Here is a 14,776-nt window from a genome sequence, read left to right as displayed (position 1 = left end):
GTGTATGTGACTAGTGCATACTGATCGACAACCGTCAGTGGGAATGTCTCCAAGAGGCTAGCCATCCAAGTGTGTTTCGAGGTGTGTGGACGCTTGGCAAGAGAATATGTAGTGTGAGTAGCGTTTGCAAAGTCAGGTGATCATAGTTGACCGGTTTGGTAGGTTAAAAAGGGTCTATCGGCGGCATTTATACGTTATCTGTAATTGTCTGTGAACATATTCTCGTGACCCAGACGTTCCAATGCGGAATGCAGTAAAGCCAACTAGGGATCTATGTGTTCCATTGGCGTCAGGAATCTCCAGATGGTGTGTCAGATATTGTCACGACCCTGCTGAATGGTTAAGATGGATGTGTATTGTAGAAGGGACGATATGGGCAAGATATCTAGAAGATCACATAGTGTCGTGTGACATAGATAAGGCTGTTTGAAAACTGTTACATCTATAACATCAGTAGATTGTGGCCCCAAGCGGCCTTATCATTGATAGACTGTATCGACGCCAACTTTGAAGTGAAGCATCATGCCTAGATGCAAAAGTCTTCGAAAAGGGGGGACGCAGGGGTAGTGTTAATCCTCGTGTAGATGCTGATACGTCATGTATTTAGCTCATTCAAAACATGGTTTTAATAACTGGCACTGTTGGAAGGCCTGGACTTGTTAGACGCGTCGTCGCACAGTGAGAAATTAGTTGGCATAACCGAAGGCTTCGGTTGTCGGGCTTGCAACACCGAGGTTTGGATTTATAAGATAGCATAAGGTCGGTCCGTCAGCCTCGTATGTTAGTTGCACAAACTCTAGTACGTTATGTCGTTGCGCCTTTACAGAGTTCACATTCACTTTCGCCTATCGTATCCATATCTTTCTATTCCCACAACCCACGCAGCAGTAGATAGATCCCCGTTAAGCAGCACTTCTCTTCCACAATGTCCCTGTTCCGGCTAGGTAGTTCTAGTCAATTATGTAGGGACGTACTTTCTGTAAAAACAACAAACATTATGCCTTTTCCTCCTAAAAACAGTCCCTCAGCAGGAAAGGTGGCATAAAAAAGGGCTGAAGGGGAATTGGCCCCTTGAGCCAATCAGCTGGCGTTTCATTGATACAGTGGTCATACCTTCACAGGTCCAACTGCTTTTGGTCTGACTTCGATCTGAGATTCAATCTCGTTTTCTCCTTTATGCCTACGCAACATTTCTTGTGCGCTTTTCTTGCATATATTTGAGGGTCTTCTTGGGGGGGGGGGATCTTCTCTTCTGCTCCTCTTCCAAGGTTCAAACTGGAGAGTTCTTCCAGATCTTGTTTTGCCAAGTTGCGAGCTGAGCCTGTGGCTTAAACACTACACCAAATCAACGTCAGGCTAATTTGCTATGAAATGAGTTGTTGGGTTAGCGTTGATATGTCGTGGACGATCCTAGGCCATAGCCGCTGAGCGGGACCCACATTTCGTTCATAATGTTGCATAGCGTAGTCTGGGCGCCGCATAATATATGTGATGTAGTACATGAAGGGCTGCTTATGGAAACCCTTCACAAAGCTGGAATTGCAACATTCTGTACACGCGTCTGTTACTGTGCCAGCAACAACATTCCTCGTTTATGCATCGTGTACGATGGCACTAATCCAGACTCAATCCCAGTTATTTGGGACAGCACTGGACTGGGGAATTAGTCACAACAGCTTGGAACAGCCACTGGCCGGCCAGAACACCGTGAAGTCAGGCGACGGACCCAGTTCCGTCAAAGCCTTTGTTGTATGCCCAGATCGGGATGCAAGCTCTAGCTCGACTCCAACTTGAGAACAATGAGCTCGAAAATGAAGCTGGAAGTATAAGTTAGGCCCCCGCCTCAACAAATACGAGTGTCGCACTTTGTCAAAACGATATGCGATGTCTCATTGACTTGCAATCAAGACATACATACCAATTCTCATCTCACTGGTGCTGGCCAGCGCCTCCCTCCATGCGAAAGCACAGGTCATCTGCTCCAGTGTCTATCCAACTCGATCTCTCCGTTCATCACCTTGATCGACCCCCAATGGCCGACCTACGCGACGACCTTCAACGAGCGCCTGCAATACATCCCCGCCGCGATCACCATCCCCAACACCACCGAGCAGATCAGGGCCGCGGTCAGCTGCGCAAGTAAATATGGCATTCCTGTCCAAGCCAAGTCGGGAGGGCATTCCTGCGCATCATATAGCACCGGCGGCCACAACGGGATCTTGATGATCGATCTCGAGAAGTTTAACTCCGTCTCGATAGATTACAGAACTGGGATAGCTACTGTTGGGGGAGGTCTGAGGTTGGGGAACCTGGCGCAGGGTATATGGGACCAAGGACGTCGAGCCTTGGGGCACGGCACTTGTCCTGGTGTAGGAATTGGTGGACACTTCACACATGGCGGGTACGGGTATTCATCACGCGCGTTTGGTCTGGCGTTGGAGCAGATTATCTGGCTGGATGTAGTGTTGGCGAATGGGAGTTTTGTCAAGATTGAGAATGAGACGTTGGGTGATGTTTACTATGTGAGTGTTATCTCTGACTGAGGACAGGGGTGATATTTCTCTACTTCAACCCCTTTTTGCCAGGGAGTAGAACCCTAACCCTTTGTATACACCCACATGTTCGCGTTCAGGGGTAGCTAACAGGATGGTTGGCGACAGGCACTCCGAGGAGCAGCAGACTCGTTTGGGATTGTCACCACATTCTACCTTCAAACTTCAACGGCTCCCGAAGTCGTTATTAAATTTTCGCATTCCTTCCCCCAAGCTCTTGAATTAATCGAAAATGCAACGGTTGTTTTTATGGGGGTGCAGAACTTCTCGTTGTACTCGCCGGTTGTCGATCGTAACCTAGGCCTCGCAGTCACACTAGGCGGCAATGCAACCTCGTACACTGTGCACGGAACTTGGTTCGGTTCGGTCGAGTCCTTCAACAAGACGATTGCACCCGCCTTGTTGGAGGCGCTCCCTGTTTCGCCTGCTCTTAACGAGAGTTCCGTTGAACCAGCCGACTGGATCACATCTTTGACCATGCTTGGCGGGGAAGGGAACTCGACGGTGCCCTTGCATGGGTTTTTGCAGCAGGACAACTTCTATGCCAAGTCTGTTTCGACAAATGTCTCGTTTGCGGAGGAGCCGATACGAAAGTTTTTCGAGTACGCGTACAGTGCCGGACGGGGCCTAAATGTGCCAATCTCGTGGTTTAGCATCATCCATCTGTATGGTGGTCCCGACAGTCAGATTGGCGCTGAGGGAAAGAATGGGAGCTGGGCGGCTTATTCGGGGTTTGACGATCTGTGGATGGTGCAGAATTGTGAGTTCTCCGCTGCTGTTGCTTTCGCGTCAGGCCAGGCTCCGTCATGGTAAACAACTAATTCTGCTAGATGGCAACGTACCTCTTGACCAGAATTTCCCCCAGCGCGGTATTCAGTTTCTAGACGGACTGAACGACGCCATGACCAGTGCCATGAACCGGTCGTATAACGCCTGTCTCAACTACATCGACCCTGAATTGGATACGGACGAGGCGTGGCATCTCTACTATGGGAAACCACTGTTTGAAAGACTCAAGTCGCTTAAAAGAGACCTCGATCCTGGAGATATCTTCTGGAATCCGCAGAGCATCCCTGTCTGGAACGACACCTGGGTTCTGTAGGTCCGTGGTCCCATTCAGGTGGCGGGGTCGGAGCTGAATCATGAGGCGAAACAAGTAAGAACGGTGAGCTTGCAGAAAAATGCAGGGATAGAAATAACAGGCGAGTCATGTGTAAGCAGAAAAATGGCACTGTGATGTCATTGCCCCCAATGATTCAGCGTCGCCGTATGGTCAAAGCTCCGAAGTTGTGTCGAGCCAGCTGTTCAGCTGGGATCTCTAAACGGTACAGCCACTTCCTCATATTCGATTCACCATCAAGTGTTGAGTATCTACTATGTGATATTAGCTTCTATGTGTAGATGTTTTTTCGGGATATGTAATTCGTCGACAGCGGGTAAGGTACAGAGCTGTCAAAAAGAACGGTAATATTTCTCTATATATCAAGGATTCAAGTGTCCGAAAGACATCCGAGAGCCACCGAGGAGCAACTAACCCAAGACACGGAGTCGGACGCCAGGTGGATGTTGAAGGGACGGATAGACGTTGGCCAATGCTGGCCATCTAGGTGCGAGGGAACCGAGTGGGTCGTCCGACGTATTTCAGGCGAGCATCGGGATACCGAGCTCGGTGCTTCCCCCGCGGCACGGCGCATGCTCCCGCTCGTCTTTCAGCCCTATAGAGCGACTAATCATCTCACAGCCTCATGTCAGTCCCCTCTGATCGGATATTAGTGGGCGCGCTAATGGGTGTCGTGCCGCATCTCCAACGGCCAAAGCCACGACCCCATATTGTCACTCCAAATCTGTTTCACGATGGCCTTCAAGTGACGGGAGCGACCCACGCACTTGGCATTCCAGTCCGTTTCATGTTCTCATTGACAGATCACACAAGTGCGGAAAGTGCGTGGGGAAATGGCCACCAAGTCTCTGCATTGGCCACTTTTGGCTGCAGTCTGGTCAATATTGAACACCACTTTCATCCCACTTGGGCGACCACAACCTCGCGGTCTCCGTAGAACTCTCCATGGCCCACCACTTCAGCTTGATCCATTTCAGCTTCATGATGCCAAATCGCGCTTCATCCGAAGTCTGACCCGGCCTCAATATGTACACCCAATATCGCCAAGGGCCACCACTGGCCCCTGAGGCGATTCACATTGGTGATATGGCCCCACACACATCGCCATTCACTTTACAGCAGCTGCTTTTGTGTTCCATGGGGCATCCCACGACAGCATCAGTTGAGGGTCTTGTCAAGGCTATATATTGGCGACGTCTGTCCGTCTCAAGTCTGTCTCTCATACCTTGACAACCCACACTACCTGAGCCACAGCATCAGCATCAACCACATACCTTGCCATTCATGTTCAGCACTCTCGCTTATTTTTTTCTCCAAGTATCAAATCATTCATCTGTCAGAATGTTCACTCTCTCTGCCATTTTCCTCGCGCTCGCCTCTCTCGCTGCTGCCGAAGTTCGCAACATCACACCTCACGAGCAATACAGCTCCTCGGTCGGCGTTCTTGGTTGCAAGATCAACACCCACCGTGTCGCCTATTGGCCCGAGGCTGTCGACTGCAATAACATCTGTGTCCGCGTAAGCCATCAGGGCCGCTCTCTTGAACTCCTACGCATCGACCAATCCGGCGGCGCCAACGACATCTCCTATGATGCCTGGAACTATCTTGGCTTCGGCAAGAGCGCCATTGATGATCCCCAAACGGGCGGCGGCATTGATATGGACGTTGAATTCGTCGATGCCGATCAATGCAAGCACCTTCTCAAGGATAGTGGCGGCAAGCTTGCTTTCTCGGCCCCCAACAGCATGAACTTTCTCAGCTCATGCCTGTCTGACCCCGGATCGTGGGTCGCCCGCAACTTTGCTGCTGTCAATCTCAAAGACTCCGCCTGCCACTGCGGCTTTGATGAGGTGTGCACCATTCCCCCTCCCAGCGAGGGAAACCAGCCTGTTTGCCCCAACGCCCTGGGCACGACCGGCCCCTTCAGAGGGGATTCTGTCTTTAACGTTGAGTTCGGTACTGGCAAACTTGTTCCTGCCCCAGGCGCCGGAGTGTGCTAATCGCAGATTACACCTTTGCTTCAACCATGGAGGACTGGATATAGAATTGACTTGTGACAGGAGGGACCAGTATAGGGAGGAGCGGAAATACAATGATTTGGACGTTGGTGTTTGGCTTTCTGATTTCATTGCGGAGATACCCTAGAACCTTGTCTTAGTATGACGAGAACAATTGATCTTCACTCACTGAACAGCTGTTACTGATGCTAGTTGTTGTCCATTAGGTCCAATGCACCGTGTGTTACGTTCAGAGTGAACCGACATTCAAAATGTTCGAGTCCCAAGCATGTGTTAGGGTTAGGTAATTCGGTACCCAATTTGCATTATGCGTGTTGCTTATAGAATTGGCCAGGATTTGTAACCTGATATTATCACTGCTTGCTAGGTTGGTAACCTGCTTGATCTCCGTGGGGTGCGATGTAATATAGGGGTGGTTAAAGGCTGACAGATCTCACCTTCGTGGAAGCTTACAAACACACATCCCACATTACTGCACCACCTACCTAACCGGGGAACCTTCTTCGAGGAAGATCACACAAGATGCAACAATATGCGCATCATTTCATCACGAAATACCATAAATATGCCACCAAGACCCCATTGTATCCATCTTACTTCTTCTCTCTTTACTCCAACCCTCACTTTTCAAACGCCATCAACGGACAGTTCTCTGATCTCCTAACCTGCGCACCTTACTGATTACCTACTGTCCAAAATACCCCATTCTACCACCGCACTCCAAATGGCCCCCATCAAAGCTGCCATCATTGGCCTCTCAGGCTCTGCCAAAACCGCTTGGGCTTCCCGTGCACACCTTCCGTATCTCTTCTCACCATTGGGCCGCTCCAAGTTTGAAGTTGTTGCCCTCCTCAACTCGTCAACCGAGGCCGCCCGCGCGGCGATTAAAGCATACAACCTGCCCGCTTCTACCAAGGCATACGGTACGCCCGAGGACCTGGCTGCTGACCCGGAAGTTGAGCTCGTCATCACCAACACCCGGGTCGACAAGCACCTCGAGACTGCTCTTCCCTCTGTCATCGCTGGCAAGGATGTCTACATTGAGTGGCCTCTTGCTGCTAACACCATCGAAGCTAGGACTTTGGCCGACGCGGTGAAGCAGCATGGTGGCTTAGGGATCGTAGGTTTGCAGGGGCCTCTGGGCCCCCTACCAAAAAAGCTCAGAGAGGTCATCTCTAGTGGCAGGATCGGAGAGGTCTTGAGCTCGGAGCTCAGGGCTAACGGCGGAATTGATGGGCGGGGTGTTATTCCGGCTTCGCTGTCGTACTTTACCGAGAGAAAGGTTGGGGGATACGTCTACACTATTGGATTTGCGCACCGTCAGTTCTCCCACCCCTGCTGAAACATGCAAACGAAAATAGCTAACACTTTGTCACAGAGTTTGATCTTGTTCAATCCGTCCTTGGAGACTACAAGACCGGCCCCGACGCACCACAGGGCTTCCTGCAGATCCAGCGGCCCCAAGTCAAAGTCATTGGCGAGGACAAAACTGTGGTGGAAACTGTCACTTCCGACACGCCCGATCTCATCTTTGTGCACGGCTATGTCGATTCAGGCGCTAGCTTGCACTTCAGGTTTCGCGTTGACTCGCCTTTCCCTTCCGACCCTGCTCTGGTTTGGACCATTGCGGGAACCAAGGGTGAGATTAGGGTTGTGGCACCGAGCTCGACATTTATCCACATTGGCAATGCCGCTGATCCTCAGAAGTTCGAGGTTCATGACTTTGAGACGGATATGGTTGACGAGGTGGAATGGGACTTTGAAGATTGGCAGAAGGAACTGAACCTCCAGGCAAGGAACATTGGAGCTATTTATGAGGATTACTACGAGGTGAAGAGGAATGGCAAACAGAAGACGTTTGTAAGCTTTGACGATGCGCTGAAGCGTCACGAGCAGTTGGAGGATATTTTGGCAAATGGTTTGAAGCAGTGAGGTAGCGATAGTTGGAAATTTTGCTACAATCCTAGTTAGGTCCTAGCTTTTAGTCCCAGAATTCATGTTATCCGTACTCCCGCTTGACCCCAACTCAGATGATACCTTCTAGTATCGTCCATCTGTGCATGACTGTTTACTTGTATTTTCTGGTCTCTGCTTAGACGAGTAAGAAGATACACCATGGCCTCCTGCTTATTATCCTTTGCCCAATCCAGAGCAGTCCGTCCATCTCTGTCGGTGACATCAGTTCGCGCGCCTTTGCAAGTAAGATAGCGCACGATGGTCAAATCCCCCATGAAGGCGGCGTAATGCAGCACCGGCGCTTTCTTTGCACCACAGAGAGTGTGTGAATCTGCTCCGCGAGCTACTAACATGTCAATGATTCCTTCCACTGTGTTCGGTGGACTGCATCCCCAAGAAAGTCGGTCGCTCTTAGTGACCACCTTGAACAAGGGCGTGTTCCTCTTGCTGTCTCTGCTCTCGGCACATGCGCCAAACTGGAGAAGGATATTAACCTTTGCATGCGAAAACCTCTTGGCTGCAAGACGAAGGGCCGTGAGTCCATTAAACTTCACGTCTACTTTTGCACCTTGCTGTAGGATGACTTGAAAAACTTCTGTGGGACAACTCTTCGCCGCATGGTACACTGCAGGAATTCCCTTTCTTGTGGGAAGGGTAAAGTCGAAGCCCTCATCCGCCAATCGACGACAAACTTGCTCCATAGCTTGATAGCTTGCAGCATTTGGCCATTCTAGCAATGATACCAAAGGTTGAAGGACATCAGTCTTCGCACATCTCTTCAGAAGAATATCGAGCCCCACGGAGTTGCTGGCTAGCCCGTTCGGCTCATCGATGTGCCCTTCAACCCACTTGAACTGCCCACCCTCGTATAGCACGGAATAATTGAGATATAGCCAGGGGCGGAAAGAAGCCAGCATCTTGAACGCGGTATCGCCATCGTGAACCTTGGCTTCGATGTCTGCCCCAGCATCAAGAAGTAGCTCGATACCCCGGTAGTTCCTACGCAGTACTGCAACGTGCAGTGGTGTCAATCCTCGATGGCACCAAGGATCCACAAGGGCACCGCGATATAGTATCATGCAAGCCATATCACTATGGCATTCATGGTATGTAGCCCAATGCAGTGGGGTTTCTCCGAGGTAATTGCGTGCGTTGATATCTCCCCCGTTCTCGAGTAACAGGTCCAGTATTTGCGGACTTCCATGTCCAACAGCCAAATGCATCGTGGAGATGTAGTCGCCCTCCTCCTCATTTTCATGGCAACCGGGTAATAGATAATTCGGTGAAGGGAAATATGGATCTCGCGGTAACGCTGGCTTGACCTTATGGTTGAGATCTGCTCCCCTGTTCCACCAAATCCGCATCTCGCCTTCATCGCCCAAACCAAGTGCTCGAACAAAATGCGCGGTTGCAAGCCATTTTTCTCCGTTATCCTGTGCGTTATCGCCATTAAATAGTACTCGCAACATCTCGAGATCAGCTCGAGAGGCAGCCTCGCATGCCACCTGCTCCCTTGCATCAGGTGTCATCGAATCTCGGCGTGCTAGCATAGCCCTGATCATTACGATATTCCCAGCAGTCGCGGCTGACTTCAAGACTGCGCACACTGCGTCGTCCGTTGTCAAAGGGTCGACGCTGCTCTCAAGTAGAAGCTCTATAATTGCAACGTCCCTTGCTTTCGCTGCCAGTTCAACGGTTGTCTTTGCATGGCTTCCCAGACAGGCACCACTGTCCAGTAGGAGTCTGCAAATATCAGCAAGTCCACTGCTGCATGCGGCTTGGAACGCAGTCTGCCCTCCTAGACATCCGTAGTGACCCTGATCCCTCCGGAATGCGAAGTTGATGTCAATTCCGCTTTGAACCAGAGCTTTACATGTTTCAAGCCGTCCGTGAGCGGCCGCGTCGTGAAGAGGCGAGTGCCCACGCCAATCAACAACGTTGACTAGGGCTCCTCGGTCGAGCAGAATCTGCAAGATTTCTGTATGTCCCTTAGCTGAAGCCTCGTGGAGCACAGAGTGGTTATTATCTGATGGAGAAACGGTGGCCCCGAGGTCCAACACCAAAACCACCAAGTCTTTACGGTTCTCGCCTACAACGTGATAAAGAACCGATCCCTTTGCCACGCGAACGTACGCGTTGATGTCTGCTCCTCTCTCGATGCAAGCCTGCATTAACCTCAAGTTGCCATTCACGGTGGCATCGAAAAGCCCGCTGTTCAGGAGATGCTGAAGCCAGGTCTTTTCAGCGTTGAACAACATCTCTGCCGCTGCTTCATTGTTCAGCTTTATCGCCATCTCCAATGGCGTCATTGGGTCCTTGCCCCCAGACTTTGCGAAAACCGAAGCAGTGGCACCTGAATTCGGTAAGAACACCACCATCTCTTCCCTGTCCCACTCTACGGCCGAAAACAGAGGCGTTATGCCATCTGGTCCCCGCACGTTGACGTCGGCACCTTGTTCAAGCAAGCCAGCCGCGAACTCAACCAGTCCCATCGAAGCTACTACGTGAAATCTGGCCCAGTTTGGAGGCAAAAGTCTGTACTCTGTTGAATGACCCAATTCTGAATATCCTGAAATCTTTCCTCGTCAATGTCGCTGCTTGCTCGGCAGTCATAAATGCCAAGATGTTGTCCACAAACTCCCAGAGCAGCTCCTTGACTGGCGCTTCCATTTCGTATTGTACGTTGTCTCTCCAGTAGCCTGCAGCATACGCCAAGAAAGGGTAGGTGTCTAAACGAAGGTCCAGCTCCTCTCCGTCCGCGCAGTATCTTTGGACAAATGGGTCAAACATCATGTACGTCAAACATGCCGTTGCGATCATTGAAGGAGCATCGGGAAAGAGTTGCGAACGGAGGCGCTCAAAATACTCTTGCGTGGTGAAGTGACCAGTCGACGTAGCCGCTCTCTTCCTCTAGGCTCACCAAACCGGCACAAATTGCAACGAAAAGTTCCGGGTCGTGGAGGCCTTCGGGGTCCAAATCCTGATCTCCAGGCATGACAGCCAGAGCATGCTGTAATTCCTTAATGGTTAGTGGTCTGAGTGTCGTTGAAATCCATCCCAGAACTTGGTGGGCAAGACTGGCATCACCGGCGTCTTGGCTCTTGATCCGCTCCATAGCCTGATCATAGGTTTCGTCCAGTTTTGCTGGCAAGACATCCAGAGCTTTGCGAAGCTCGCGTCGGTTTGGCTTCCTTGTAAGCTCGTTCATGGGAAGTTGAGCCGTCAAAAACCTGCCTCGCGCATGTTAGTGTCCATCCTTGCTACGCAAAATGTGCCGGATAAAAGAGAGGCATGCGTACATTCCCTTGCAGTTACCCACCACCTTATCGATTATTTCCTCCAAAAGATCTGGATCAGTCCGAATATGCTTCTGTAAGCGACTATGCTCACTTCCGACGCGACCTTCAACGTATCGTTTGATATCTTTGTCACTAGCCCGAATATCGAGTCTTGGAACTGGGCCCAGGTCTTCTTCTACTCCAATGGTAGATCTTGATGTGAAGAGAAGCTTCACATGCTTTGGAAAGTTGTGCAGGTCTGAAGCTAACCTGTTCTAGGTATCTTCGGTATCAGCACACTCATCGAGCGCATCGATGATGATGTATACTAAAGAAAACCCCATTACTTTGTTTTGAAGAAACCTGGTGATGGTTTAAAGTCGAACAGGTTTTTCGTCCTTGGAAAACTTCAATATGTCTTCATCAATAACACCTGTGTGTTGAATAAGTTGCTTGAGCAGGCTTCCCATCATATTTTGAACGCTTTGCTGACTTCGCTCCTTGTAGTTGCAGTACAAGTATGGAATCAGTTTGTTTGTGCCGCTAGTCGAAGTTTCAAGGAAGCTAATAAGCAAAGAACTAAACATGTGTCAGACATTGGATATGTATAAGGTCGGCGTTTCACTGGAAGATGACTTACGCAAGTGTTGTTTTCCCGGCGCCGGCTAGATTTCGGGTCAATATATACTTGTGGCCAATGCAAGCCGGAGATTTGCTTACGAATCCCAGGACACCACTCTGTAATGCTCAGCAACAAAACAAAGACGTCGGATGAGAGCTTACCTGATCGTTGGCTTGCAGCACTATCTGTCAGGCCCTTTACTCCATCCTTCACATTGGTCATGTCCACCTTGAGGTTGTTAATGCGCTCTTTGATGCCATCTACATCTTCTTTTACACAGACCAAATCCGTGCTGATGGCCGACAGGAGCTTCCTATGCATGATTCAGATCAGCAATGAATGACAACTCGGAATGGGCCAATGTTGGTAAAGCCCTGTACTCACGAGTGATCGCCCAAAAGTGCTACCGAGACAACACCTTTCCACCTTTCGATCCGGTTCATCAAGCCATCCATCTCTTTCTTGCTTAATTTCCAGGTCAGCTTGCCCTTCAATCCTCCCTCCCTTTCCACTTCCAACCTCAACACGAGCTCTTCCATTTCCTCTCTCAAAAGATTGAAAACGCCACCCTTCACGTCCAGTCCCTTGACCGCGCTGAACCATGGGTCTGTTTGCTCCACCTGCTCCATCAAACATTTTAGGCCTGTGAGCATGGCGACCATGGTGGAGGCATGCTTGGAAAAGTTGGCCCGCTCGGCATCCGCGTTTTTACATCCTTGAGGTAGTTTTTGACCTTGATTGTTATGTCAATGAGCTGGATGATGGACGCCACGAAGCCGACGGCAGAGGCAGGCTCCATCGCTCGGGTTTTTCGATTGAAGTTTCTATATTCGACGTTGTCAAGTGAGAAGTTGGGCTGTTCTCTCGGGGGGTAGGTAATGGACGTGGATGGTGTGTGGCCCAAGGCAGCTAGGCTGTGCTTGCATGCCAAGACGAAGTCCAACCGTTGGTACCGGAAGCTATCGTTCCCAATAGACTTGAGAAACCCAGATGGGAGCTTTAATCTGCAGTTTGAAAGTTGTAGATTGGTTATATATACATGGCAAATGCAATATTTACAGATCGTCCTCCCACCATACCCAATTATTTCAATCCAAACGCTCTTCCCGGTTCCCTTTCACTATACTCCATAACCACCAAAAATACGTATCTCAAATGGCCCCTGGGGTATGCAATAAGCTCCTTTTACTTGGTCTCCCACTCTTCCCACTATAACAATCCAGAAAGGTCAAGACCTTACTGCCACAGGACTCCACTCTCCATATCCTGGCCCTCTCTCTTGACACCCAAAAACTCCTTCAACCAACACTGGGGATCCGGATTGGCCATCGGAATGAACACAGCACCAGCACACTTCTCCTCCTTAGCGCAACGATCCAAGCAATCCGCCAAACTCAGCACATCGCCCTTTACCAAACCCAACACGCCATCACCGCCAGCATAGTTAGCCCCGCACTGCCGTCTAAACACCTTTTGTTGATTATCAACGGTAACCGTGTAATCAAGTCCATCCGCCGAAGGGCAAGAAAGCGAAACTGTCTTCCCCGACGCGGTGGTGGCCGTCGACAGTGTGAAACCCCCTCCATCATCAGGATGAACCACTGGCTCACTATTGACATATGTTAGCACCAATGACGCAGCTCTTGCAGAAGAAATCAACATACCTCTCTGCCGTGCCAGAGGTTTTTATCTTCCCCGTTGCCACCGCCCCCAGCACACCGGCCAAAGCAATGATAATAGCCACGAGCAGCACCAGCACCCAGAATATCGACCTCCTCACCAGAGGCTTCTTCCCAAAACTCCTGCTGCGCGCACGGGAGAAGGACCTGTCCGGATCCGACGGGTTCCGGCTGTGTCCGTTCCTCGGCCCGCTCCCACCGCCGCCGCCGCCGCCAGCACCGGGAATGTATCCTATTTGTGGATCCCGCTCTACATCCTCCGCACTGTTGATGCTCCACGCGTCTCCTAGCGAGTGAACGCCTGATGGTCTCGGCTCGGGTATTATCGTCCCTTGCCCGGCGGTGTATGTCGTGTGCGTGGGTGCTGGAGTTGGGACCGGACTTGGGCTTTGTTGCTGATGTGCTTGGAGATACTGGACTGTAGATGGCGGTGGGGATCTCGACTGCTGTGGGGGGCGGTGGTGTTGGTGTTCGTGTGTGGCTACCTCGGGGTAGGTCTTTTCGAGGTGAAGCGGCGGCTGCTCGGTGGTGACCTCGGGGAGGTTGCTCTCGTTTTCTTGCTGTTGTGATGGTGACAAACGGCCGGAGAGGATGGAGGATTGGGATTGTGGAACATGGATGACTTCAGGGTAGGTTGTCGAGTTTCGCTCGGCGGCGTTTGGTGGGTGGTTGGGGATATGGATGAGCCCGTCGTGGCCGGTTTGTGGTGTGTTGTTTTTCTCCATCTTTGTGTGGTGTTCCAATGGGTCCCCAATCGCTCGTTACCTGACCTTGAAGACTTGAAGCACTGCTTGGTGTCTCGTCCAAGGGGCAACAATCAACAAACGAATGTGCCAAAAGACGAAAGATGCAAGACAGAAGTTAAGAACAAAAGAAAAGCCACCAACCCAACATCGTGGGTGAATCGCCGTTCGACATGTGTACTGTAAGATATTGGCGAGCGTGGTGGAGCTAATGAAGGCCTGCGGCGTGAATTGCTGCGCTGCAACCCTTTCCCGCTGATTCCCCACAGAAAACGAGAGCTCTTTGCCCAAAGCAGTCTCGTGGTGAAATTGGCGGCAGGGGAGCATGCTGCTGCGCCGCTCTATCGGGACGCTATAGGCAAGAAACCTTCCTGAATCGGGCCATGCCCAGTGATCTTTGCAGGGGCTGAGATCCTAACGGTTAGTGCTGCGCTGTCGTGATCTGCAGTCCCGCTGGCTGCTCTTGCGATTTGCTGGTGCCTGCGTCTTGGAGGATAAGAAGAGGCTGTGCTGTATCACAAGCTCGAGATCTGTTGCGATGGTGTTTCTTTCTTTAACAACCGCTAGAGCCCAACATGCAGATGAAGATGCTGCGGCCGCTGAAACAAAGAGATGTTCACTACCTACGAATAGTTGCAATTGAGCTCCCTGGTTGGCGTGACTTCGAGTTTGCCAGGGACGGACTTTGACCCTCGTCAAAATAAAATTCCTCTGCGAGCCTCACGGACTTAAGAAAACCTCCAGGGATGTTTTCCTATTGAGATCATATGGACCTCAGATCTTCGGTATTGCCATCCATCAAAGTGA

General features: G+C 50.8%; 5 protein-coding genes across 5 annotated transcripts; 3 read left to right on the top strand and 2 right to left on the bottom strand.

Annotated features, from left to right (window-relative positions):
- Positions 1-1,608: 1,608 nt before the first annotated feature.
- QC764_0071660 (uncharacterized protein) lies at positions 1,609-3,654 on the top strand (the record flags this gene model as incomplete). The annotated part of the gene is made up of 4 exons (XM_062940654.1): positions 1,609-1,749; positions 1,947-2,522; positions 2,661-3,312; positions 3,383-3,654. The coding sequence occupies 4 exons, from the start codon at positions 1,609-1,611 to the stop codon at positions 3,652-3,654; spliced, it is 1,641 nt and encodes a 546-aa protein (XP_062800989.1).
- Positions 3,655-4,956: 1,302 nt separating this feature from the next.
- Positions 4,957-5,673, top strand: QC764_404660 (uncharacterized protein; the record flags this gene model as incomplete). The annotated part of the gene is made up of 1 exon (XM_062946760.1): positions 4,957-5,673. The coding sequence occupies one exon, from the start codon at positions 4,957-4,959 to the stop codon at positions 5,671-5,673; it is 717 nt and encodes a 238-aa protein (XP_062800988.1).
- Positions 5,674-6,177: 504 nt separating this feature from the next.
- On the top strand, positions 6,178-7,715 carry QC764_404670 (uncharacterized protein). The gene is made up of 2 exons (XM_062946761.1): positions 6,178-7,010; positions 7,070-7,715. The coding sequence occupies exons 1-2, from the start codon at positions 6,416-6,418 to the stop codon at positions 7,621-7,623; spliced, it is 1,149 nt and encodes a 382-aa protein (XP_062800987.1). The 5' UTR covers positions 6,178-6,415; the 3' UTR covers positions 7,624-7,715.
- A 32-nt stretch (positions 7,716-7,747) lies between these two features.
- QC764_0071630 (uncharacterized protein) lies at positions 7,748-12,209 on the bottom strand (the record flags this gene model as incomplete). Its single annotated transcript, XM_062940653.1, has 4 exons — positions 7,748-10,877; positions 11,566-11,590; positions 11,646-11,860; positions 11,932-12,209. The coding sequence occupies 4 exons, from the start codon at positions 12,207-12,209 to the stop codon at positions 10,505-10,507; spliced, it is 891 nt and encodes a 296-aa protein (XP_062800986.1). The 3' UTR covers positions 7,748-10,504.
- A 314-nt stretch (positions 12,210-12,523) lies between these two features.
- QC764_404690 (uncharacterized protein) lies at positions 12,524-14,316 on the bottom strand. The gene is made up of 2 exons (XM_062946762.1): positions 13,212-14,316; positions 12,524-13,156 (listed from the first exon to the last, which is right to left on the bottom strand). The coding sequence occupies exons 1-2, from the start codon at positions 13,949-13,951 to the stop codon at positions 12,784-12,786; spliced, it is 1,113 nt and encodes a 370-aa protein (XP_062800985.1). The 5' UTR covers positions 13,952-14,316; the 3' UTR covers positions 12,524-12,783.
- Positions 14,317-14,776: the final 460 nt, after the last annotated feature.

Source organism: Podospora pseudoanserina, chromosome 4, assembly GCF_035222485.1.
Source record: "Podospora pseudoanserina strain CBS 124.78 chromosome 4, whole genome shotgun sequence".
NCBI classification, from domain to species: domain Eukaryota; kingdom Fungi; phylum Ascomycota; class Sordariomycetes; order Sordariales; family Podosporaceae; genus Podospora; species Podospora pseudoanserina.
This window is presented reverse-complemented; position numbering and strand designations above follow the sequence as displayed.

What these genes read in the sequence shown, in the direction of transcription:
- QC764_404670 (XM_062946761.1), top strand. Translation starts at nt 6,416, where the DNA reads ATGGCCCCCATCAAAGCTGCCATCATTGGCCTCTCAGGCTCTGCCAAA. An exon ending in CACTATTGGATTTGCGCACC is followed by an intron (nt 7,011 to 7,069) that starts GTCAGTTCTCCC and finishes ACTTTGTCACAG; the next exon opens with AGTTTGATCTTGTTCAATCC.
- QC764_404690 (XM_062946762.1), bottom strand. Translation starts at nt 13,951, where the DNA reads ATGGAGAAAAACAACACACCACAAACCGGCCACGACGGGCTCATCCAT. An exon ending in ACCTCTGGCACGGCAGAGAG is followed by an intron (nt 13,157 to 13,211) that starts GTATGTTGATTT and finishes ATATGTCAATAG; the next exon opens with TGAGCCAGTGGTTCATCCTG.